The sequence below is a fragment of the Staurois parvus genome, unplaced genomic scaffold, assembly GCF_062004578.1.
Source record: "Staurois parvus isolate SC_StPar_1 unplaced genomic scaffold, SC_StPar_1.0 ptg000258l, whole genome shotgun sequence".
NCBI lineage: Eukaryota > Metazoa > Chordata > Amphibia > Anura > Ranidae > Staurois > Staurois parvus.
The window spans coordinates 9,021,402-9,040,376 of NW_028318054.1; the positions used below are offsets into that span (position 1 = coordinate 9,021,402).

General features: G+C 45.1%; 1 protein-coding gene across 1 annotated transcript in view; it reads right to left on the reverse strand.

Moving 5' to 3' along the window:
* The window catches only part of BCAS2 (BCAS2 pre-mRNA processing factor), a 38,665-nt gene extending 20,670 nt beyond the window's left edge, over positions 1-17,995 (reverse strand). Inside the window, exons 1-2 of the mRNA XM_089681086.1 lie at positions 17,856-17,995; positions 10,246-10,338 (exon numbers count right to left, since the gene is read on the reverse strand). Coding sequence (XP_089537212.1) covers positions 10,246-10,338; positions 17,856-17,981 — 219 coding nt within the window. The 5' untranslated portion in view covers positions 17,982-17,995. The remainder of the gene's footprint in view (positions 1-10,245; positions 10,339-17,855) is intronic.
* Between the last annotated feature and the right edge of the window lie 980 nt (positions 17,996-18,975).

The following is an 18,975-nucleotide window of genomic DNA, read 5'->3' on the forward strand; positions in this document are numbered from 1 at the left end:
GCTTGTCAGCAACCTATGGCCATATACTCTCAAGTGAGATTGTTTGTTACCTTTCCCAATATTTTTTCTTCATTATCGTTGTATCCTCTGAAACCTCTAAAATATATACACACACACACACACACACACACACACACACACACACACACACACACACACACACACACACACACACACACACACACACACACACACACACACACACTCTGACACTGTGGAATAGGTGGATGTTGTTTCTCGACCCCCTCCTTGGGTGTTCGGCCCCATGTCCCCACTCGGCCTCTTAGGCCCGGCTGAGTCATGATATATAATGCTAATTTACACATAGTCTGTCCTTACAACTCGCATGATATGCATTTCTCACAGACTCAAACTAATCATTGTATATTGCTCATGCAAAACAGCACTGTTTCCAATTCACTTTCATTTGATACTCTGGGCTAAACTTCATGGGCCTTGGCCAATCCGATTAGTCTTGTCGCCCCCACCTCTGACCACAGGTTCTTCCCCGAGCTCCACTAAAATTACAGACTACTTGAACTCCTTGTAGCCTTCTTTGCGTCTTTCCATCTACTGTCTTCTTCACCTAAAATTACCTTCTCTACTTTTTCTCCCACTGCTCCTCTACTCTATTCCTCCCTTCTCTCCACCTGTAAGGCTCCCCACTCAACGGGGAAATATTTTACCCCTGCCTTCATGTGCTCATTCCAATCCATTCCTACACCCATCGTGCCTTTCTAACTAAATGTGCGAGGTTCAAATTCATCCTCCAAAAAGGAGGATAGCCATTACCGTATTTTTCCCTCCATAAGACGCATATTTTTCCCCCCAAAAAAGGGGGGAAAAGGTCAGTGCGTCTTATGGAGCGAATGTAAAGCGGCCAGTCCGGTATTTCTGCCGCCACCATGTCAGAATATCGGGCCGGCCGCTCAGCTCTTCTCTCCTGCAGGACCTTACCAGTTCCTCGCTCCAGCGCTGCAGTCTTCCCGCAGCAGCTTCTGTGACAGCCGGGTGCCCACTGCGCATGCGCGAGAAGCGCCGCGCTTTGTGAATGGTCCGGTGTCTTCTGGGACACATGACAGGTCCCAGAAGGCTCCGGGCACCCGGCTGTCACAGAAGCCGCCGCGGGAAGAAGGAAGGAAGGATAACTCCGCAGAAGTGGGAGCGGGTATCTGTCAAATTTAGGTACCCGCTCCCCCTCCCTCCCCAAAGGTACGCAGACTCTGGCCATCCCCTGTACCGTGTCCGCAGTCTCTGGCCATCCCCTGTACCGTGTCCGCAGTCTCTGGCCATCCCCTGTACCGTGTCCGCAGTCTCTGGCCATCCCCTGTACCGTGTCCGCAGTCTCTGGCCATCCCCTGTACCGTGTCCGCAGTCTCTGGCCATCCCCTGTACCGTGTCCGCAGTCTCTGGCCATCCCCTGTACCGTGTCCGCAGTCTCTGGCCATCCCCTGTACCGTGTCCGCAGTCTCTGGCCATCCCCTGTACTGTGTCCGCAGTCTCTGGTCATCCCCTGTACTGTGTCTGCAGTCCATTGGTTCAGAATATTTTTTTTCTTGTTTTTCTCCTCTAAAACCTAGGTGCGTCTTATGGAGCAAAAAATACGGTAATTACCTGCTCTCCCAGATGTGGCCTGTCTGTAGGAAACTCATTTTTCCACCAGTTCTACACCTAGATTTCTGTATCGTTCATTGAGCGACACAGTCTTTTATTTGTGACCATAGGATTTATAGCGTCACCTACAGGATTAGGACAAGAGCAGGACACACACACCTCCTGGTTGGAATATACAGTGAGGAACAGAAGTATTTGAACACCCTGCGATTTTGCAAGTTCTCCCAGTTAGAAATCATGGAGGAGTCTGAAATTCACATTGTAGGTACATCCCACTCTGAGAGACAGAGAAAAAAAAAAAAAAAAACCCAGAAAATTACATTGAATGATTTTTAAAGAATTTGTCTTGTACTCCTCTACTCCACTCATTAATTAACTTAGTAGCACCTGTTTGAGCTCTTTAAAGACACCTGTCCACCCCACAGTCAGACGCCAACTACTACCATAGGCAAAACCAAAGAGCTGTCAAAAGACACCAGAGACAAAATTGTGGACCTCCACAAGGCTGAAAAGGGCTACGGGGCAATTGCCAAGCAGCTTGGTGAAAATAGATCAACTGTTGGAGCAATTGTTAGAAAATGGAAGAGGCTAAAGACGACTGTGAGTCTCCCTCGGACTGGGGCTCCATGCAAGATCTCACCTCGTGGGGTATCACTGATAAGAAAGGTGAGGAATCAGCCCAGAACTACAAGGGAGGAGCTGGTCAATGACATGAAGAGAGCTGGGACCAGTTTCAAAGGTTACGGTCGGTAGAACACTACGCCGTCATGGTTTCAAATCATGCATTGCACGGAAGGTTCCCTTGCTCAAGTCATCACATGTCCAGGCCCATCTGAAGTTTGCCAATGACCATCTGGATGATCCAGAGGAGGCATGGGAGAAAGTCATGTGGTCAGATGAGACCAAAGTAGAACTTTTTGGTGTAAACTTCACTCGTCATGTTTGGAGGAAAAAGGATGAGTTGCATCCCAAGAACACCATCCCTACTGTGAAGCACGGGGGTGGTAACATCATGCTTTGGGGGTGCTTTTCTGTGAAGGGGACAGGACAACTGCACTGTACTAAGGAGAGGATGAATGGGGCCATTTATTGTGAGATTTTGAGCAACAACCTCCTTCCCTCAGTCAGAGCATTGAAGATGGGTCGTGGCTGGGTCTTCCAACATGACAACGACCTGAAGCACACAGTGAGGATAACCAAGGAGTGGCTCCGTAAGAAGCATATCAAGGTTCTGGACTGGCCTAGCCAGTCTCCAGACCTAAATCCAATAGAACATCTTTGGAGAGAGCTGAAACTTCGTGTTGCTCAGTGACAGCCCTGAAACCTGACAGATCTGTGTGGAGGAGTGGGCCAAAAGCCCTGTTGCAGTGTGTGCAAACCTGGTCAAGAACTACAGGAAACGTTTGACCTCTGTAATTGCAAACAAAGGCTTCTGTACCAAATATTAACACTGATTTTCTCAGGTGTTCAAATACTTATGTTCAGCAGCGCAAGACAAATAAATTCTTTAAAAATCATACAATGCGATTTCCTGAATTTTTTTTTTTAAATTCTGTCTCTCAGAGTGGGAATGCACCTACAATGTGAATTTCAGACCCCTCCATGATTTCTAAGTAGGAGAACTTGAAAAATCGCAGGGTGTTCAAATACTTCTGTTCCTCACTGTAGGTGTGTTGTATGGAGTCATTCCTCTGGGTCAGCAGCTTGGTCCCGGTACAGGGCTTTCTATGGCTGCGTGGCTCCAGAGCTGATGTGCTGTCCAGAATGTGGAGAGTTGGTGGCAGCCTTCTGGGTTTTTCCTGCCACCTTGCTTGCTCCAGTACTGGCCTTACGACCCTGTCTGTGCTGCCAGTATTTCTAGTGCATCTCCACCGTGTCTGCAGGCTGTTGTGGTGCACTTGGGCAGTGGGGGTATGAGGCATCATGCCTAGGCCTTCTGTTGCTGTGCATTTGCCCGCCACATCACATGTCCAAACATTTTCCTGTTAAGGACTGGTGTTAACTGGCCTTCCCCTCCTTCATTGGATGTCATGTGGTCTCGTTTCTGCAAAGGGTTTTCCATACCCTGCCAGTTTTAAAGGCACACACTTACATGTGGTAAGGCAGGAGGCCCCTCTGAAGAAGTGGAATTCTCCCTCCTGGCATGAACCCTCCCTGTCTCTAGGTAGCAGAAGACATCTGTAATACTAGTGGAGGAATCTTACTCCCTCCAGGGCCTCATGGATAGGAAATTAAATTGGTAACCTGCTCAAAGATTATGGTGGTGGGTTCAGTTCTTCCTGCAGTTTTGCCCTTGGCCTTTGTTTCACAGACTCATTGTGTGGGCTATGCTCGGGTCCGAGTATGGAGCAGATCTCCCTGGTTTACTTGGAATTGGTGGAACACTTGGTAAGGGGCCTGAAGTGATGCAGTCATGGATGCGGAACTGGTTATCTTGCAGCTCTCTGCCTCAACTGTGGTTCTTCGGCAAGGTCTCTGGCTTTTACATTGGCCTTCGGACAAGGTATCAAAGCCCATCGGGCTCCCACGGGGGCACAAAGCGCTCCTGGCCTCACAAGCCCACTGGGTCTACGGCCAAGTCTTCATCGGCACAAAGGCTCCTTCACCCAACATTCTGGGTGAGGGCTCTACTTTGACAGCGGGTCTATATACTGATACAGTCAGGCTACATAAAAGCATTTTGTTCCTATCCACCAGCCAAAATCTTTCCACCCATTCCGAAGCTTCCCTCCCTGTTTGCAGGTTCTCTACAGGGCAGTGTGGGATTTGCTCCTTCAAGGGGCGATAACCCTGGTAATGAAATCAGAGGGATGGCAGGGTTACTCTAAACTGTTTACTAGCTGAAGACAGAAGATATCAGGTCATATCTGAACCTCAAGGCTCGGAATTTTATCATGCCTATACAGAAGTTCAGGATTAAGTCCATCTATGCGGTGATGGGCTTCTCTACACCAGGGGGATTCCTGGTTTCCATACACATCAGAACACATTTACGCTTTCCTTTGTCTGCCAGACAGCAGCACTCCTGTGTTTTGCAGTTGGGGATATGCATTATCAAAATTGTGGCACTCCCCTTTGGAGTGACCTTGGCTCCCCCAGGTTTCACTAGGTGCTGGCCTGGTCCTGACATTGCTGAGACAGCGAGATATTGTCACGATAGGCTATCTGGACAACCTCCTCCTACCAGCGGAGTGTCTTTTGACACCAACATGGAGATCACAACTTAAGTACTCTGCAGGAGTTCGGCTAGGTGTCAACCCTTCCAAAAGTATACATCGGCACCAAAAAGTCACATGGAACATCTGGGGCTGATCTTTGACTCAATGTAGACCAAGGTGCTCCTTCTGCTGACAAGTTTTGGAATCTCCAAGCTAAAGTTTGGCTGTTACCGCCTTGTAAGTGGTTCTCTCTGCATTCCCGCATGCAGGTCCTGGGCTTCGTGGTGTCCCTTTACAGTGGGACCATATGCACAGATCATACCAGAGTACTGCAAAAGGTAGATTCTATCCAAATGGGACAAGTCCCCTACATCCTAGGACAACCATATGCACATGGAATGGTTGGCCAGAACCTCCCGCTGTCTCCAGTTCTCCGGGCTGAGAAGAGGTTTCTTCCTCTCCATTGGATGGAGGCTCCGACGGATGCCAGCTTGTCCAGCTGGGGAGGTGTAATGCATCCCAGGCTGGCTCAAGGCCAGTGGACGCCGGAGCAGTCTCTGTTACCTATGTTCTGGAGGTGGGCAACCATGCATTGCCTAACTCACTAGATGGAGCAGCTTCAAGAGTACCCAGTCAGGATCCATTCAGACATCGCCATGGCTGGGGCCTACATCATTCACCAGGGCAGCAAGAGGAGTTCAGCTGCGGTACAAGAGGCCTCACTCATTCTAAGGTGGGCGGAACTCCACACACCAGCTCTCTCCACAGTTTACATTCTGGGCATAGATCATTGGCAGGCTGACTACCTCAGTGGGATCACAGAGGGCGAGTTCTGCATCCAGACGCATTTCATGACGTCTGTGGTGGGGTTCCCTGGACGTCGACCTGTTGGCCTTTCATCTGAATAGGTAGGTGTCAAGGTTCATGGCAAGAACAAGAGACCCTTTGGTGGATGTGACGGACATGCTAGTGGTGCTAAAAAGCCATTACCAGCGCATTCACGCTTCACCTCAAGTTGCTTCCTCGCCTTCTACACTGGATAGTGGCCAGTGGGATCCCAGGTGTTCTGGTGGCTACATATTGGACTCTGAGAGCCCGGTACACCAGCTTGGTATGGTTGGTTGCAGACATCCCCTGATGGCTGCCATTATGGGAAGATCTACTCTCCAAGCATCGATCCTCTACTCTGCTTTAAAATTGCTGGCTTGCCTTTGGCAAATCGCAAAGATTGAACCTGACAATATTCTATGATCTCTACCATGCTGGAACTTAATAAAGCCTCCAACCTGATTGTGGACCAAGTTGGCTCGGCTATTAGAGTGAATCTGTTATACCAGTGTCGGCAAGGACACACATCAATGTGAATTTTTTTTTTTTTAAAACAAAGATTTTACACTATGTGTGCCTCCTTTTCTTCCTACTTCATGCAATATGATGAGAGAATGTAGAATGACATTTTAAAGAGATCCCTGAAAGGATGGGACTTTTTTTTTTTTTTTGCATGAAGTTATCACTGCATGTTTTTTTGAAGATTCACTATGTAGGGCACTTTATATTGCATGCCATTATTTTGTAGCATTGTTTTTAATATTTTCATGATTATTATGAATTATATAGAGTGCACATCGCACTAAGATATTGCAGACATGAGAGACTAGCACAATCAGAAGTAGTAGCGCAGTTCACTTTATTTTTTGTAACAAAAAATCCTGTTTTTCAAAATCACGGTGCTCATTGATATGAATGGGCACCATTGAAAATAATATGATTTCCCTTGTCATGCAACTCTGTGCGACTCGAGAACCAGCACTTAAGGGGCACTCCCCACTGAGCACCACCACTACCATAGGGGGTATTAATGGCTTACCACTGAAATCGGTAAGTGGTTATTAGCCACTTCAATACTGGGCACTTCACCCCCTTCCTGCCCAGACCAAATTTTCAGCTTTCAGTGCTGTTGCACATTGAATGACAATTGTGCAGTATCCTTATGAACTTTTTTTTTTTTTCACACAAATAGAGCTTTCTTTAAGTGGTATTTAATCACCACTGGGTTATTTTTTGCTAAACAAAAAAAAGAAAAAATTCTGAAGAAAAAGCATTTTTCTTCGTTTTGGTATAAAACATTGCAAATAAATAATCTTTCTTCATAAATGCAAGCCAAACTGTATTCTGCTACATTTCTTTGGTAAAAATAATCCAAATTAGTGTTTATTATTTAGTCTGTAGGAAACAAAACCATGATATATATCTGGAAAAAACAAAAAACGATCAATCGTGATGTACTGATGATTTATCATTTCTTGAGGCCCAAAAACAATAGGACAGTACAAATATCCCCCAAATGACTCCTTTTTGGAAAGTAGACAGTCCAGTGTTTTGTAATTTTTTGGAAAAGTAACCACTTTAAGAAATACTGCTACAGGGCGGACTCCCTGCACAAAATCACGTGATTCACTCTCCCATGGTGACCGTGGGCGCACCCGCCCGCCAACCTGACAGTGCTGTTACGGTGATCACTGTATTAGTATCACCAGAGACTTCAGATAGTGTTAGTTAGCATCTCTCCCAGATAGTGTCAGATTGCCCGTCACTACATCAGTCATCACATTTAACCCCTTCATTGCCAGGAACACGCTCACATACACAATAAACCTCCATTGCTAGTATAGTATCTGAACGGATCAACATCTTTGATCAGATCAGCACTATATCAGCGTTTACATTAGTATAGTGTCCCCGAAAATGCAGCGTTAGTGAGATCGGAACCAGCACCTGCGTTTAGCCTCTACGTTTACCCCCCACCCCTTCTCCCCAAGCAAGTGCAGTGTCCGTTGGTCACAGTCACTTGATACATTGCACACAAAACAGAAGCTCTTGCAGAATCAGGCCTGATCTCTGCTAGCACTTGCAGGTAAATTTTTTTGTAGCGGTTCAAGCAGTCCCCAACAGCCAGGTGCTCTTTTTCCCGTGAGTCGCACTAGGTACCTATAAATTTAGTGGCCAATATATCCAACAAAAGTTACTCTAGTGAGGAGGCCTTCAGGATTCTAAGCATGTCAGATGAGAGCGAAGGGGAAGCCTCACTGACAGAATCTGCCTTAGAATACGAACCTGTAGACATCAGAGGTACACTGACAGATAGCGAAGACGATGGAAAACAGGTCCCTGCTAACGTCAGGCGTACCCAACCCCGTTCCAAGGTTGCTGAGATGTTACAATTGCATGATGATTCTCATATGCAGCAGAGTGCCAGTACTAGTGCCGCTCCACCTTTTGGGGAACTGGCGAGCACCAGCAGCCTAGTACATCCTGGTCTTATACATACCAGCTCTGCAGTATTATTTGGTGACGTGGCAAGTCCCATAAGTGCAGTATAAGCTGGTGCAGTAGCTAGTCCAAGTAATGTCCCGCAGTCACCAAGAATTCACACACAGGCCCATAGAGCCCCTAGTGTCCTTCCGGATGTGCTTGCAAATCCTGATTGGCAGCCCACAAATTCTGCAGCACCCGTACTTCCGCCATACACTGCCCAACCCAGAAATTCAAATGGAAACAGCAAATTTAAAACTACTCCCCTTGATTTTTGGAGCGGATTTTCACAGAAGATCTGTATGCAAAGTTAAAAAAAAATTTAAAAAAGGAAAAAGGAAAAAAAAAATATTTTTAAATTTTTAAAAAAACATAGCATATATACCCAACAAGGACCAGCGACATACTGGTACATCACTGGACTTTAAGTGGTTATACCAGGATGATGCCTACAGCTAAGGTTTCATCTAGGTATCATTTTTTTTCAGCCGGAAATTAGCTTTCATGTAAAAGCAATCCTAGTGGCCAATTACTTGCAGGATTGCTTTTACAAGGGAGAAGATGCCCCCCCCCCCCACGTTGCCTTCCATAGCCTTCTCGGGCAGTCTCGTGCCATTGGAGGAACCTGAGAATGCAGCCGGCTGACCATCGAGCTGATTGGAGACTGGAATGGTGCCAGTCATCTCTACAGTCTAAGAAATCAGAAGCTACGAGTATTTCATCACTTCAGTTTCGCAGGATATAAACAGCACCATTTGTAAATTAGAAAAGCAACTGATCACACCGATCTTGGCGAGATCAGATGATGTAAGGGCAAAGGAGATATCTAGAATCTAGTAGACCCCAGATTTCTCAAAAAAGAACACCTGTCAATGCCTATTGTAGTCACAGGGGATATGTACATTCCCTGTGATAGCAATAAAAGTGATAAAAAAAAAATGACCCCCCAAATGACCCATTTTTGGCACCTTCAGGCTTTTAAAAGGGCTTTATTTCCTCATTACACTTCCTGACTACCTACCACTGTTTCGGAGGCCCTGAAATATGCCAGAATAGTACAACCCCCCCCTTTCCCCAAAGACCCCTTTTTGGAAGTAAACACCCCAAGGAATTTGATAAGAAGCATGGTGAGTACTTTGCAGATCTCGTTTGTTGCCACACGTTTTTGGAAAATGAAGGAAGAAAACAAAAACATATTTTTTCTTTTTTTATATATCAAAACCTTGCGAGAAAAAATGATACTGCAAAATACTCACCATGCCTCCTATAAAATTCCTTGGGGTGTCTACTTTCCAAGAAGGGGTCATTTGGGGGTTTTGTACTGCCCTGTATAATCATATCACTTCCAAAAACTTGTGGAAATAACTAAATCTTCTATGGACTCAACATGCCTCTCAGCAGATAGCTTAGAGTGTCTACTTTCCACAAAAGGGTCATTTGGGGGTTTTGTACTGCGCGGTTTCTGACTGCCACCTCAAGAAATGTGATGGGCAGTCAGAAAGTAAAAGCTGTGTAAATTCCAGTATCTATACCATAGTTTGTAGATGCTATAACTTTCACACAAACCAATTAATATGTAGTTATTGGGATTTTTTTTTTTAACCAAAAGACATAGCAGAATACATTTTAGCCTAAATTTTACGAAATTTTAGTTTTTTTGGATTTTTCTTTTAATGACAGAAAGGCGAAAACATTGCTTTTTTTTCAAACTTTTCGGTCTTTTGAGAAATACCACCCAAAGAAAGCTATTTTTGTGAAAAAAAGGACATAAAAAAAACTCAGCACAATAAATGGCACCACATGTCACAGGCACGCTGAAAAATAAATGTTACTAAGTTTAAAAAAAACAAACACACACACACACACACACACACACACACACACGTATAAGCTACACAGTGCACTTTGCACTGCTCTTTACCACTTTGTTAGTGTCTGCAAATACTCATCAATGATCTATACAACACATAAATGTATTATTGTTTAACACTGTTCAAGTGAACTTAGTCATGAGAGAATAAAGCATTTCAACTAAAACTGCAGCCAGCGGGAAAAGGGACATTTTGCATTGATTGCACGTACTGTCCCTTGTGCTTATGTTTTTTAAAAAAAGTTTTGATTAAACTTAGGCTTTAATGCCAAAACAAATAAATCAGAATACCTCAAATGCTGTGTAGTCAGGAGTGGGTAAATAACTCAGGTAGTTTTTTGTTGGGCGATATCTTCTGGTCTCCTCTTCCACCAGAGCTGCTGCCTAGACACAAAGAAACACAGAAGGCATTACAATTATAAAAAGGTATAACATACAAGGTGAACTGGATAAAATGTTTATCTACTCCCCTATTAAAGTGACACGATGGCCTGGTCAAAATAAAAATGGAGATTGCTCCATTTATTGAAGAGGAAACCTCTGTCCAAAAAAATCTTCAGACTCTGACTCTTCTAGGAGTGTTGGATCTCTGGTCCTTTGCTGAGCTCAGTGGTTTGATCCATCAGCCTCTACATCACTACAGAAGGTAAAGGCCAGCAGGGAGAACCATGGCAGGGGACCAGAAATGTGACAACCCCCCTAGACTTCGTCGCTGCTCAAACTCCCTCCAACCCTGTTCCCCCTCACTCAGCTACCCCCTCTTCACCCCTCTCCCACGGACCCACCACTGCTCTGACCTCCACTTCCACCCCACCCTACATTCCTCATACTGAAGCTCCCCCAACACTCCGCACCTTTGACCTTACTACCATCGAGGAAGTCTCCAAGATCCTCTCTGATGCCCGCCTCACCACCTGCCCCCTCGACCCTATCCCCTCACAACTCCTACGACCTCCCTCCCCCTCCATCCTACGCTCCCTCACCCACATCTCCAATCTCTCCCTCTCCTCCGGCACTTTCCCCTCCCCTCTGAAACATGCACACATCACCCCCATACTTAAAAAGCCCTCCCTGGACCCCAATGACCCAAACAACCTCAGACCCATCTCCCTGCTCCCATTTACATCTAAACTCCTCAAGCGCCTAGTCTACACCCGCCTAAGCTCTCACCTCAATGACAACAACCTCCTCGATCCCCTACAGTCCGGCTTCCGTCCCCTACACTCAACCGAAACCGCCTTACTCAAACTCTCCAACGACCTGCTAACCGCCAAAGCTAATGGCCACTATTCAGTGCTCCTACTCCTCGACCTCTCCGCGGCTTTCGACACGGTTGACCACCCCCTCCTCCTCAGAAAACTACACTCCCTCGGCCTCAGAGATTCTGCTCTCTCCTGGCTCTCATCCTACCTGTCACAACGCTCTTTCAGCGTTACCTATAATGCTACCACCTCCCCCTCTCTGTTGGGGTTCCTCAAGGCTCTGTCCTCGGGCCCCTTCTCTTCTCCATCTACACCTCCTCCCTTGGCCAACTCATACACTCTCACGGCTTCAACTACCACCTCTATGCCGACGACACACAAATTTATCTCTCAACCCCCCACCTCACCCCCTCGGTCTCCGCCCAATTCACATACCTACTGAGCGACATATCAGACTGGATGTCGCTCCACTTCCTTAAACTGAACCTCTCCAAAACCAAGTTTCTGGTCTTCCCCCCAGCCCGGACACCACCCCCCATTGACTTCTCCATCACATCCAACAACGCCAACATCAAACCCGCCCCGCAGGCCAGAGTACTTGGTGTCATTCTGGACTCCAACCTATCCTTCCAGCCCCAAGTCCAATCTTTAACAAACTCGTTCAGACTCCACCTCCGCAACATCGCCAAAATACGCGCGTTCCTAACTCCAGAAACCACTAAACAGCTCATCCACTCCCTCATCATATCACGATTCGACTACTGCAACTCCCTTCTCACTGGCCTGCCTCGCCGCTGGCTATCCTCGCTTCAGTCGATCCTGAATACGGCTGCCAGACTCATTCACCTTTCCAACCGCTCCGTTTCCGCCACCCCTCTCTGCCAATCCCTCCACTGGCTTCCGGATCAAATTCAAAATCCTAACACTGATGTAGAAAGCTGTCCACCATACTGCCCCGAACTATATCACTGACCTAATATCCAAGTACCACCCAGCACGCACACTCCGCTCCTCACAAGACCTCCTTCTCTCTAGTTCCCTGGTCTCCTCCTCCCATGCCCGTCTCCAGGGTGTCACCCATCCTCTGGAACTCCCTGCCCCAACCCATCAGATTATCACCTACTCTCCTCTCCTTTAGGTGCACCCTGAAAACCCATCTCTTCAGGGAAGCCTACCCCACCCCCTGCTAACTTGCCGACCTCCTCCACTCTTCCTACCACTCCATCCCCCACAGCTATCTCCTCCTGTGCCACCATCCCCTCCCTCCTAGATTGTAAGCTCGAAAGAGCAGGGCCCTCAATCCCCTCATGTTTTGCATTGTATTGGTATTGTTCTGTCACATGTTCTGTCCCCCTTTGTAATGTACAGCGCTGAGCGAACTATTGGCGCTTTATAAATACTTTATTATAATAATAATAATAATAATAATAATAAAGTGTTAAATTCTGAAATGTCTTTGGGTGGTAGTTTTACTTTCCATTAGTGGTGCACCAAAATGAAAATTCTTGGACCGAAACTGAATGCCGCCCAAATGCTGCCACACAGTGCCAGCCTCTCTGCCAGGAAAGAATATAATGCAGTACGATGTGCACTGCATTACATTCAGGGGAGCAGAGAGGAGACATCCAGGGTCTTTTAGACCTTGAATGTCTCAATAAAGAGAACTTGTCAACAAAAAATCATCATGAAAAAAAAAAAAAAAGTAAAAAAGTTTTTGTTTTTTTTTTAAATTGTAAAAAATGAAAGTTACACCCAAGCACACAATATTCCCCCCCACAAAAAAAATTTGAGCCCCCACATGTACAAACATAAAAGCACACGCTGGGGCGCCTACGCATGAAAACATTGATTGTGATACACATTACATATCGCTGCGCACGCCATAATGAGAGCAATAATTCTAGCACCAGACCTTATATGTAATACTATACGGATGACCTAGAAGGGGCTTTAAAAAAGCGTCACCTATAGAAAATATAGGGTACTGAAGTTTGTCGCCATTTCACGAGTACACGCAAATTTAAGGTTTGACAAGTTGGAGATCTATTTACTCTCTTCTTTTATAGGTTTACGTTAAAAAAAAAAAAGGGTAATTTACTGCTTTTTTGTGCAAAAGTTAACTAACTTGTATTATTTTGCTGAAATTTTGAAATTAATATCATGCAACATAAAGAATTAGAACTACCATTATTTTATTCTCTAGGGTCTCCGATTTCAGAAAACATATCATGTTTGGGGGTTTTGTGTAATCTTCAGGCCTAAAATGATTTTTTTTAATCTTGTGCAAAAAAAATGCAAAAACAGCTTTGACAGTGAAAGAGATAAAGGATAAGCCCGACACTCCCCTTTCCTGACAAGCACCCAATCAGTGCTCAATACACTGAAAGGTCTCCCTGCTACCTACTAGTCCCTGAGTGCGGTGCTGGAGACAGGCAGGGAGGGGAGGAGGAGATAAACAGCGCAATGTTAAAAAAATTCAAACGTTAAGTCACCATAAAACCCCTTTTGTTTTTAAAACATTCCTAATATCACCTCCAATTTAAATATCGTTTTGGTAAAAAAAAAAAAATACAAACAGCATTGGTGTGAACCAGGCCTGGAATGCATTGAATGCACGTGTTGTGTTTTTAATGCATTTTTATTCTGCCCAACAACAAGTTGGCCAAAGAAAAAAAATGCAAAACACAACAAAAAAAATGTCAAAAACACGTGCAAAAAAAATGCAAAAAGCACTGCAAAATGGACAAAACACAAACTGCAATGGTGTGGAACCAGGCTTGAAATACATTAAAAACAGCAAAAATGCATTTAAAAAAAAAAAAAAAAAAAAAAAAAAAAAAAAGTATTGCGTTTATTTATGCATTTTGTGCTTTTAATCTGCCCAGCAACAAAAATTGAAGAAAAAAAAAAAAAAAAAACGCAAAACACATGCACCAAGCACGCGCAGGCAAAAACGATATACACTGCAAAATGGACAAAACGCAAACTGCATTGCTGTGAACCACGCCTGAAATACACTGAAAAACCATTAAAAAAAATATATATATAAAAAATGCACCCGCGTTATGTTTTGATGCCACGTGACCCATGAAAAATGCACCCTAAACATGGATCTAGTGTCTAAATGCACACTCCAGCCTTTCTGCACGTGGTGCTTGCCCCAAATTCATGCAGCTGGTACACAAATTCCTCACCCTCACGAAAGTGTCATGGGCAGGCACAATGGAATTCTAAAGAGTGTCTAAGCCCTGGGTCACACTGCAACTTTGAAATCGCACTACTTCACTTGAAGTAGTGCGATTTCAAAGCCGTAGATCAGTGTGATTTGTACCTTCGATCTCATTGTGGCTCGCGACTTCATTATTTCAGCTTCGTTATTTCAACTTCATCACTTCACAAAAAAAAAAAAAAAAGTAGTGCAAGAACTTTTTTGAAATCACGCTACTTCAAATTACACTGGATTAAAGACAATGCCATAGAAATACTTTAAATGCCACTTCAGGTGCAGTTTATAAATCACATGTCACACCAGTCACATGATGCAATTTAAAAATGCGCAATTTGTGTGCGATTTTAGTTGCGATTTCTGAAAACTTTCAATGATTTCTTGCAATTTGCATTGCAATTGCCAATATATTCCATGTATGTGAAATTGCAATAAATACAAGAACCACTTTAGAAATCGCACATGTTAAGACACTGACATTCACAGTAAATGCGATTTCAGGTGTGATATTAATTCATAAACCGCACTGGTATGCCTGGGCACTTAAACACAGATGGTAAAGAGTAACTTAACCCACCCCTACTTTTTCCCCCTAGCCTCCTTCCCATCTCCACTTATCTGTTATGCTGGGTTAAAATATACACACTCACCTGTCCAGTGGTTCCCGTGTCGTCCTGCAGCAATCTACTGTTCAGATGTCTGTGCTTGTGTCAGGTGCCAACACCATTCAGCTGGCTACAGGCAGCCCAATCACCAATGACATGCCTGAGCCATTGTAAATAAAATGAGCCCCCGCAGCCTCCTGGGATATGCAATAGGGGGATTCCAAGGGAGTTGCAGAAGCAGGACACTGACATGACAGGCTAGAATGGTGGCAGAGCACAAAGGAAAAAAAAAATGTGCAGAGACACAGCAACAAATTGTTTACACAATGAAGTTCTCTTTTACAGTCCAAGGCCCATTTCACACAGGGTGGATTCCATTCAGATTGGAGCAGAGTGGGCGGATGTCACATCTGTGTCCGCTCAGTTTATGCTGAGCTGACGCATACAGAGCCCGCTCTGCTCTATGGGTGGACTTTGCTGTCCATTTACACCTGACTAACCTCTGATCCAATCTGCTGCTCACCTGATCATACTGGCAGTAGGTGTCTGTAAACAGACATAATTCCACGTACACCCACAGTCCATAGAGGTGAATGGAACATCTGATCCAGCTCGCCTGAAAAACTGTCAAGTGAACCTGATTGGAAGAGCTGTGCGAAAGGAGCCCAACTGTGAGACTGTAAAATTCTCCATGGCAGTGGGGCTGCAGCTGAACTGCGAGGGTTATTTGCTCATTTATGTCTAAGGGACACAGAAAAGAAGATATACGTACTTATTCCTTCACACTGCTAGGCTGGTTCCCGCAACGTTTTCTCCCCTATGCTCAGGGGAGAAACTTCTGCGAGGCAAACAAGGCAGTCGCCTTGGGCAGCATTTTTTTTTTGGGGGGGGGGGCACCCCCCCTAGGCAGAAGGGATGGTAGGGCGGTCTCGGCAGTGCTGCAGGCTGACTGGTACGATGTCTTCAGAGTCCTGAGGATTGGGGTGATTGTTGCCTTAGAACTGCAGCTGGCTTTACCTGCAAGTAAAATCTAAGCATCCTTTTCAGAGCACACTGGGGTAAATCATTATGGAGGGCTGCAAATCACATGTTAGAAAATAGCAATTGGCAGTGCAGACTTATAACAGTGTTATCACCTTCTAGGTGCTGAAGAGTACATCAGATTTTTTTGGGTTCTGAAGGGTAAAATGTTTTTTTTTTTTCAAAACACTTTTGCTTAAAAGTGTTTTTGTCCTAAAAAAAAAAAAAAGTTAGGAAAGTAGTTTAGGGCTCAGCAGTGCTCAAGCTGGGGAGGGGGGGTTCTCGGCTGACCCCCATCTCCTGTTAGTCTCTGACAGCCTTCTGTCCGCAGTCTCTGTCTGTCTTCTGTAATATGTCCACAATCTTACTGTCTACTGCGGTGTTTCTCAACCTTTTTTCAGTCAAGGCACCCTTTAAAATTATGGACAGTTTTGAAGCACCCATTCTAAAATATGAAAAACTATTCTAATCATTTTATATAACGCAGTAACATCCACACATGTGGGACAGCCAACAGAGGTGATTTATTCTTCCAAATCAAATACACTTTTGCACACTGGTACTGACTAGTATTCCAATGTTTCTCTTCTCCCTCAGTTTTTCTCCATCACTGAGATAATGTGACCCCAGCACTGATGGAGAGGGGTAGGGGAGGGGCAAACAAGGATGCTGTGGAGATAACTGACACCCTCCTTATCAACTGATGTCTTTGGTTGTCAGGACGCCAGCACCTAGAAGGTCCTAATGGTTCACAATAAAAACCTGTGACTTTGTGTAACTAAAAGGCAGGCTTGTTTCATCCGCTGGTTTGTATACAAGTTTTGGGAATTTTTTAGACATTTTGCCAAGGCAACCTGGTTGAGAAAGGCTGATCTACTATATTGTGTCCATAGTCTCCTGTACTATGTCCGCAGTCTCTGACCAACTACTGTACTGTGTCCGCAGTCTCTGACCAACTACTGTACTATGTCCGCACTCTCTGACCAATTCCTGTACTGTGTCCGCACTCTCTGACCAATTCCTGTACTGTGTCCGCACTCTCTGACCAATTCCTGTACTGTGTCCGCACTCTCTGACCAATTCCTGTACTGTGTCCGCACTCTCTGACCAACTCCTGAGGTGGAGCTCAAATAAGAAAAGGTGGAGCCAAAAGAGGAAGGGGTGGGGTTTTGTTGTTTTAGAGCTCAGCAGTGCTCAGGCGGGGGCCCCTTAGCTGACCTCCATCTCCTGTCCACAGTCTCTGACCATCTCCTGTACCGTGTCCACAGTCTCAGAGATGGAGCTCAAATGGGAAAAGGTGGAGCCTAAAGAGGAAAGGGTGGGGTTTACAGATGAAGGGGTGAGTGCCCGATTTTAGTCTTGCTTAGGGCAGCTCAATACCAAAATACACCACTGCCTATGCTCCAGCAGTCTAGGGTCCTGATGTCATCAAGACCAATCCGGGGTCCATAGCCCTGCACTGGAGGTGATGCAGAAGAACAGTCCAAAGCTGGAGTGATGCGGAGCGCCATCTGCAGGGGGAGCAGAGGATCAGGTAAAGTAAAGCATTTCTCCTCTCCCCTGGACAAAAGCAGCAATTAACCCTCACAGTGCAGCCACAGCCCCACAGCAGAAGAGGATTGTAACGTTTCCTCTATGGGCTTGACATCCCACAGCATGGCTGTGTTTACAGCACAGAGTTCATCACGTGACAAACCAGCGGTCAGTAGAGGTTCCATACACTACCCGGATATACTACACCGCCTGACATCTGAGAGAGAAGCAAGAGGACCACAGCCGCTCTACAGTCCCATGTGACCTCTCCAACAAGGCATGGGGTGCGCAACCCTCCCAGAATCATGCACTCACCGCCTCCCGGACCCCCGCGGCATCGTAACCCTGATCGAAGTACGGTAACGCATCCACGACCACATCTCCAGCAACCAAGCTCGTACCCGCCATCTTCGAACCTGGCAACGTAAGAAAGCCGCACATGCGCAGACACCAGCGCGATTCGTCAACCACTGTACGGAGAGCTACTATTTGATAGCGAGGCATAGAAGCGGAATCCTATTGGCCGCTAAGAAAGGCTGGTTTAACACAATTTGTCAATGCTGATTGGCTGTGATTTTGCTTTTGAAAGCGCTACCTCTGAACGTAGCTAGGCAAGTGAGCACTGAAGAATAGCAGTGGCAGAAGTGTGGAAAATGTCAGAGAGATGCATTTTGTGTTACTGCAAAAAAAAAAAAAAAAAGGGCATTTGTTAATTACTTCAAGTCCGGACACTTTTACCCCCTTCCTGTCCAGGCCAATTTTCAGCTTTCAGCGCTATCACACTTTGAATGACAATTGTGCAGTCATGCAACACTGTACCCATATGAATTTTTTTAGCATTTTTTTGAGACAGATAAAGCTTTATTTTGGTGGTATTTTTTCACCACTGGGATTTTTATTTTTTTTTGCTATATAAATGAATAAGTCCAAACATTTTGAAAAAAGTGTTTTTCTTATAAAATGTTGCAAATAAATAATATTTCATCATAAATCTTGCCCACAATTTTAGTAAAAAAACAAATAACCCAAATTAGTTTAGAACCAAAAATAATTAAAAACATTTTTTACATTTTTATTTTTTTATATTATTATTTATGTGGGTTTTTTTTTTACATACTGTCACCCTAGCAGTACAGTGTCACCATAGTGACACTGTACTACTTGTGGGGGGTGAAGATTTTTTTTTTTTTTTTAACACTGATTGCTTTTCCATAAAGGCTGTAAAAGCAATCATTTCTTCTCTCTGGCTGCATTCTTGCAGCCATTGAGAACTACCGTGTGAGCTGTGATTGGTCACAACTGGTCACATGGTACAAGGCTGTTGTGAATAGCCTTGTACCATGTGACCTCTGTGATCATTCACAGATTTCACACGTAGTAAGCAATGATGTCAGAAGTGACATCTTGCTTACTACTCTGTATGTGATCACTGATT